Source organism: Colobus angolensis, unplaced genomic scaffold, assembly GCF_000951035.1.
Source record: "Colobus angolensis palliatus isolate OR3802 unplaced genomic scaffold, Cang.pa_1.0 Scaffold49, whole genome shotgun sequence".
NCBI lineage: Eukaryota > Metazoa > Chordata > Mammalia > Primates > Cercopithecidae > Colobus > Colobus angolensis.
The window spans coordinates 3157519-3165595 of NW_012118376.1; the positions used below are offsets into that span (position 1 = coordinate 3157519).

Below are 8077 nucleotides of genomic sequence, written 5' to 3' on the forward strand. Positions count from 1 at the left end.
AGCTTAGATTTAGAAGTTAATCTCTCATAATAGATCAACAACTGTATTTCCACCATAGATAGAATGGTAGGCTATCCCTATGGCTTAGGGTGTTAAGGAAAGGTCAAATTCAGTATCTATTAAAAGACAACAAAACCCAAAAACTTCCGTTCCAGTTAAGTAAGGTGAACACATTATCTCCTAGTTCTCTCTCTTCATTGATTTCCCTTTCAATATATTTTAGCTAAAAGATTTTATACTCTAAGAAAAACAGTGAGGCAACATAGTAAATCTGTATAAGATATTTTATTTGGAAATTGAGTCGAGAGGCTATTCATTTTTAGACTGAGATAATAAGTAAAAGCCCCATTCATATGAGTGCCAACCTAAAGTAATAGTGGACTGCTGAAGGGCAGTGGGGGTGGTAGGGTCTGTCTGCTTGTCAGTGCATTGCTAGAACCCACATCTGCACCTGCCATTTATTTACAAAGCATTGCCAGGCTCAGGATTTAGAGTGACTGAAACACAGATTCTGTCCTCTGGAGCTTAGGGGGCCTCTATGTAACCTGTTACCAAGTTTGGTTTTAGTCACAATGGCAATAGATTTTTCAAAAAGCTAACCAGCAGTAAGAACATCCAGTGCTCACTAGAATTTTTTAAAATAAAGACAACTTTCACCATTCAGAGTTCTGTGGTTTGCTCCTGGAATGTTTGAGGAATACCACAAATCCCTGCTTAATGACATCGAGTCATAAAAATCACATCATGAATAGCATCTCTAATTTGTGCCCAACCACACACAAACACTAACATATAACTACAGTTCGGATCATTCATGTCAGACAATGGTCACAAGCTGGTCTTTCTTCACCACTAACTTTCAGAATAAAGCATACACATGTTTTCCTTCTCTTGAAGACCACTAAAGCATATCCTTTGAGAGCACCTAGAGTGTTGCATAAGTACTTTTTGCTTTTAAGATCAAAATAATCAAAATATGGGAGTCAGTTTTGCAAAAATAAGTTATGGTTCCAATTGCTCAGTGTTTAAAAGCAAGAAAGGAAGCAAGCAAACAAACAAAAAACCCAAACAACAAAAAACCTTTTCTATTGAGTAAGAAAAATCTGTGGGCTCTGGGAGGAAGTTGGAGTCCTTAGTGGCTCAGGCTCAGGGTTATCAAGAATTGTCCTCTGGCTTGAGGGATAGTTTAGTCTTAAAGAGTAGCACAGGCCTTGGCTCCAACAAATCTCTATAAACTGAAGTCTGCTACACCCACGCCCCCATGGCCTCTTGTGTTTGCTCCTTCATCACCAGCCTTCTTCTCGGGTCACCCACTCATTCATACGGCTTAAAGATCTCAGACAAAGAGAAATTGGCGATATCTTCAACAATAACCTCATCTTGTGGGCCAACAGAGAAAACATTCACAGCGTTCCTTGAAGGTGTTGACATGATGCAAATTCTTTATTTGCATCATGTCAAATAACATTCAAGCACATCATTCAGTGTTGCAGTAAGACAAGCTCCTTTCAGAGATGCTGGGAAAGCTGGCTTTTGCCTCCAAATATTGCTCCCTAATTTGGCTCCTTCTATACATTTCCACTAAAAGCCTTGCCCGGAGCAAGAAGGAAGCTTACCCAGTCCACCCTCCATTGCCCTTGGCTCCTCTTCCCCTTTCCAATGCTAGCAGTAGGGCAAGAGGGAGGTTTACTTTCAACATGAAACTTAACTGTATATTTGATTCCTTTTACCAAAGCCTGCGTTAAGGCTAATGCATTAAAAAACATACATACCCACAAACTGTTGAGATAGTGAGCATTGTTTTAAGCTATTCATCTCTTTGTCAAAAAATATATACAGACTGAAACCATCACTAAAGTAGCAGATTCTACTTTTTTAAATTTGACTTTTCCAAATTCTGTTGGTCTCACACTTCAAGTTCATTTGTGCCACATGTGCATAAACTAACCTACCTTCTCAATATTTTGCAATTTGTGAAAAAATAAAGCCTGTTGCAGGCATGAACAAAGTGGCAGGGAGGTTCCGGCCTGAGCGTCTGGAATCCTATTGTGGTGGAGACTCCTAAAGTGTCGGCAGGAATCACCCTCCTTTTCTTCCGTTTAATAACAGACCCCATTCCCTCTCTACCTCTCTCTATTCACTGGCTACATGGCTGCCTAGTTAGGGACTATCTTTAGCTAGCTGTGTTCATGTGACTCAGTTTTGGCCAATACGATGTAAGTGGAAGTGAAAGTGATGCATATAACTGAAAAGGCTTGCCCTGGACTTCTTCACCATCCTCTCCCTCCTCTGGCTGGGGGGAATCAGTACGAGGACAGAGCCAACTGACCTGCCTGAAACTCTTTACCTTGTGGATCTGCTCACCTTTGAGCTGAATTTGAGAAAAAACGAACTTCTACTCCTTGTTTTAGACACCAGGGTTTTGTATCTTTTCCTTACAGCAGCTTGCTCTATACTTTAACCAGTACAGCAAGAAATGTATTATTTCCTGACAAACACTACCAAGAATTTTCCCCTACCCACTAAACGACTTTGATTGATTAAGACAACTTAAAAGCCAAATTAATGGAATTAAGTAACATTTATTTTACATAAAACAATTTCCAGAGAATACATTTAAAAGCCATCTAGATACTGATTTTTTAGCATTACAAAAAATTGAGAGGCACAATTGAAGTATTCAAATAAATTGTGAGGGGTGGAGGCGGGGACTAAGCTCACTATCTATGTTGTTCCTTAGTCACTTAAAGGCTCCGCGTGCAAGAGTCTTTACATGAGGCAGTAGTGCACTTTCATTTAGTAGGAATAAATCACATAAAATATATACTTTTATACAGAAAGTGTTATTGTGTTGTCATTTTCAATTACTTATAAAAAGTTCATTTGAATTGCACAAAAGTTCTCTTTAAAATTGATAACTCCCAGAAGACAGGGCTTAAAACTGTCTAAATAATTCATTACAAACAATTAGGTTTCCATTTATCCATAGATTAAAAAAAAACTATGAAGAATTACATTATTCAAGTGGGACATTTAAAATGTTTTCATAGGAAAATAGGTTTACATGTTTGTCCCTAGTCAGCTAAATTCCCCACCCCGCAACTTTAAAACAGATTACACCATGTCCAAAGTTTTAAATCACAGTACCTATACCACAGTATAGTGTGGATATGTTTCCATTAATTCATTTTATGTCTCATTCTATTATAGTATCAGATTAGCAAAAAGGCACCTGGGTACATTCTTCAGAACAGTTTTGGTCATTAAAAAAAAAATCACACATTTATAAGCAGTGATTTCAATCATGTTTAAAAACAAAAATATTAAACAAATTCATTTCCTAATCCAGATGGTACAGAATCCATGACACTTCTGCAGGCACTTCACTTTCCATAGAATTTCTTGTTCAGCAGGTATATGAGAAGGTTTACATTCACTTTAACCTTATCAAACATTTTCATTACAGCTACTCCTTCATATTGCATCTGAAGTAAATCCTGAAATTTTAAAAAGCATCATTAAATCTCAACTTTGATATTTTGTGCATTAAAAAAAAAACATATTAGATGAATTTGTCGACAAAAGTCAGATTCAATTGACCTAATCACCCAGGTGGGGTCTAATTATGTTGCCCAGGTTGGTCTCAAACTCCTGGCTTAAGCTATCTTCCCACCTCAGCCTCCTGAGTAGCCAGGACTATAGGCGCATACCATAGCAACAGGCCACAGATGGGGGTTCTAAAACTTAAGTGTACATCACAATCATCTGGTTAAAAACACAGGCTAGTTAAAAACACAGGCTGTATGGGCTCCTCCCACAGGAATTTCTTATTTTGTAGCTCTCTGGTGGGGCCCATGAATTTGCATTTTAATAAATTCCCAACTGATTGTGACTTAGATGAAAGAAAATAGTTTTTTAGAATTGATAAGGGCTGTATGAAAGAAAATGATCATTAAGTTAATGTCAGGTATATAATTACAATTTCATTTTTAATTGAAAATGTCAAAACACAAAGTTCTGGCTAGATGCATATTCTTTTTTTTTTTTTTGAGACGGAGTCTCGCTCTGTCGCCCGGGCTGGAGTGCAGTGGCCAGATCTCAGCTCACTGCAAGCTCCGCCTCCCGGGTTTACGTCATTCTCCTGCCTCAGCCTCCCCAGTAGCTGGGACTACAGGCACCCGCCACCTCGCCCGGCTAGTTTTTTGTATTTTTTAGTAGAGATGGGGTTTCACCGTGTTAGCCATGATGGTCTCGATCTCCTGACCTCGTGATCCGCCCGTCTTGGCCTCCCAAAGTGCCGGGATTACAGGCTTGAGCCACTGCGCCTGGCCCTAGATGCATATTCTTTAGAAAGCAGTGTTTTCTGGCTGGGTGTGGTGGCTCATTCCTATAATCCCAGCAGTTTGAGAGGCTGAGGCAGGTGGATTACTTCAGGTCAGGAGAGTGAGACCAGCCTGGCCAACACGGTGAAACCCCATCTCTACTAAAAATACAAAAATTAGCTGGGTGTGGTGGTGCACACTTGTAATCCTAGCTACTCAGGAGGCTGAGGTAGGAAAATCACTTGAACTGAGTAGGCAGAGACTGCAGTGAGCTGAGACTGCACCACTGCACTCCAGCCTTGGTGACAGAGAAAGACTGTCTCAAAAAAACCCAAAAACAAAAACACAGAAAGCAGTGTTTTCTAAAGTGAAGTGAACAAGACAATTCAGTGGGGAGGCAAAAAGAATATTAGAATTCCTATTTCTATTTATTTTTTCTCATTTTTTGGACCTTTTTGTATATATTTTATACAGCACGTTTTAGAGTCCAATAGCAGAAGCATGTATACTTTACAAATAACTATGTATGGAAGGAAGTGCTCATACTATTTCCTGATGAAGTGACCAAAGTTTGGAGACCATTGTACAAAGCAGTGGTCTGTACTTCTTGATCTAGGCTACTTCTGTTTCTGTACTGAGAACAAGCCCTTATTCTTAAGTCGAACTATCGTTCTGTTTTTCACTGTCAGCATATAAACAAAGGAAATCAACTCTCTTATTAAAACAAGTAACTGGGTCACACCAGCCATATGCATGAAAGTAAGCTGTAACATTTCATAGTCACACAGGTACAGGAAACCTTTCCCAGTGGAACATGTAATTCCGGAGCTGCCCTGGCCCAATAGCTAGGTCTTATTTTCTTGTTTCTAGCAAGGTCAATTGTAGAAGTTGGAGTCATCTTTGAGAGAACTTTGACTCTTGACAGCTTCCTCCTCCACTTCCTCAATTACCTCTAACTTCACTCAAGTAAACTCCTACATTATTCAGATATGCTTCTAGAACTAAAATTCTATAGGGAATTTAAGTCCTTTCACCAATAATTCTTTTAGCTATTTAGAGTGTAGAGGAGATTCACTTTTCCTTTGGGAAATGCAACATCTGTTAAACAAAGTCTACTGGAAAAGAATTAAACCAACAGAGTTAGATTGAAAAGGTATGGCATATATAGGGGAAGGAGCTGGGTCCCCAAAGTAGGGAGCAGAGAAAACATGGCTGGACTCATGACTTGAAAAGCAGACTTTAGTTTTAGCTCTGCCATTTGCTATCTTAAGACCTTGCAACATGACACAACTTCTCTGAAGTTCTGTTTCCTTGTGTGTAAATTGGGGATAATACTGCCAATTTCACAAGGGTGCTACTGGGAATGAGACAGGAGATTAAGGTATATGCAAACCCTTTGTAAGCTACTCTTGTCTTGCAGGATCAACTGGAATCCTATGAGACAGGCAGCGGACTAGAGTGATGAAGAACTTGGATCCCAGCTGCCTCTTCCATAATTAGCTCTCTGAACCTCAGTTCTTCATCTAGGAGAGGAAGAAGGCCCACCCTGCAGTCCCTGATAAATACCTGACATTATTTTTACAAGCAGAACAGATATCACATAAGTCATATCCTGCTGTTACCTATATGACCTATAGTTATAGTATATAATTCTATCCTACGGTTTTCTTTAGGAACTGAAGGGAGAATGGGCTGAAGATAACCAAGAGACATAGAACTGTAATGTTAGAAGGGACTTTCTTTAGTCCTTTCAAACTTTGATCCTGTTCCCGGTCCTTTACTCACAGTAAAGATCTGGCCATCACATTTCTCTTTGGCAGTTTACACATTCATGCAATTGACTGAAAGCTGCATACATAAATAGAAGTCAGCCTTTACATCTGACAGCTATCAAATGCAGGGCTGGCTCTGTAGGTATGCAATCTGTGCAGCTGCACAGGGTCCCATGCCCAGGGTTTTATTCTCTTCTGTCATCTCCTAAAATCCTTAACAATTTTAAAAACAGGGCGCTGCATTTTTATTTTGCTCTGAGCCTTGCTAATGATGTAGCCAGTTCTGATTATGCGCTACTGATTTTGAAAATCCAAGACATATTGGTCACCTGCATATAGCTAAGGATTAACATTTCACAATCTATTATGTGTAGAAATGAATAGTATGAACAGCTAATCTTACTGTATACAGAATCCTTAACAAAGGAACAAGTGAAGCTTGGTTTTTGTACCAGTACTCAAAGGAAGTCTCATGGAATCATTGCTTTCTCTCTAAACACAATAAAAGGTGTCTTCTGGTCACTTGTGACTCATTGGTTCAGTTGATATTGACTGGCCCTGGATAATTTCCTTCTTGGCAATCACATATGTCTTTTGCTATTTCTACAGAGGAATCACTAACCAAAGGGTATCACCACAAGCACCTTCTTTTCTCTTCCTGTATTTATCTATTACACAAAGTAACTGAAGACCCTAATTAGCTAAATTGTTAAATGGATACATTTAGTGACATTTAAAGTAAGTTAGAAAACAATATTGTTTACTTAAAAATACTTTCCATAATTACATAACAGCTTTCATCTTATCTTCGAATTCTAATTTACTCCATTATCAAATCCATTCAGCTCCTGTTTTTCTTTTTAAACTTACAAGGGCTGCCAGAAAAGAAGGGCTCTGGCACAGACTCCGATGATGGGGAGGTAATTCCAGTGCATGCAGCCATGGGCTGCACAGACAGTGAGGCCAGAATTCACATCACTCTCAGGATCTGAGTGAGATGATTCATGTAAACATATGCAAAATACCTGGAAACCATTTTGTAAGTAGTTTGGGGCCCAGGTAAAAAGATGTTATTTCCATGTAAAAAGTGTTAGATCAAAAAAGAAAAATTCAATTACTTCTTTAAATTGATTTTGTGCTAAGGATTAAGAAGTTCGGGGTAGACGAACATTTGTTTGCACTGCCCTCTTAACTTTTTTTTTTTTTTTTGCGCACAGAAACTGGATTTCTCAGTTTTCATTTATGTGTATGTGGCTTAAATGTGGCTTTTATGATAAAATAATAATTTATATTGCAAACATCATTTTTCTATTTATAGATATCTGTTTTGCATAATGCCTTTCATTCCTGTGATCACAAACATTTGGCAAATAGAGTTAATAAACTGATGTAAAAACTATTTTAGAGGCCAGGTGTGGTGGCTAATGCCTGTAATCCCAGCACTTTTGAAGGCTGAGGCAGGCAGATCACTTGAGCCCAGGTGTCTAACACCAGCCTGGGCAACATGGCAGAACCCCGTCTCTACAAAAAATACAGACATTAGCCAGATGTGGTGGTGTGCACCTGTAGTCCCAGCTACTTGAGAGACTGAAGCAGGAAGATTGCTTGAGCCCAGGAGGTTGAGGCTGCAGCGAACCATGATTGCGCCACTGCATTCCAGCCTGGGTGACAGAGCAAGACCCTTTCTCAATGCCCCCCCTCCCCCCACAAATAAGAAAACCCATTCTAGGAAAGAGGGAGAAATGAGATCATGAAAGTTCCAGTCCTGGGCATACATAGTCTTAGAAAGAAATGCAAGTTTCCAATAAAAGGAAAATCTATAGCATTTATTTAATAGCTCTGAATACTTTTAAATTATATTCTTTTGTCTAAGCTTTAAAATGGAAACATGGGCCAGGCACGGTGGCTCAAGCCTGTAATCCCAGCGCTTTGGGAGGCCGAGATGGGCGGATCACGAGGTCAGGAGATCGAGACCATCCTGGC

The 8077-nt window shown here is 39.3% G+C and overlaps 1 protein-coding gene across 1 annotated transcript in view; it reads right to left on the reverse strand.

Annotated features, from left to right (window-relative positions):
• Positions 1–2562: 2562 nt before the first annotated feature.
• IQGAP2 (IQ motif containing GTPase activating protein 2) overlaps positions 2563–8077 on the reverse strand; it is a 350336-nt gene continuing 344821 nt past the window's right edge. The window contains 1 exon segment of the mRNA XM_011959360.1: positions 2563–3600. Within this exon segment, the coding sequence (XP_011814750.1) occupies positions 3384–3600 (217 nt within the window). The 3' untranslated portion in view covers positions 2563–3383.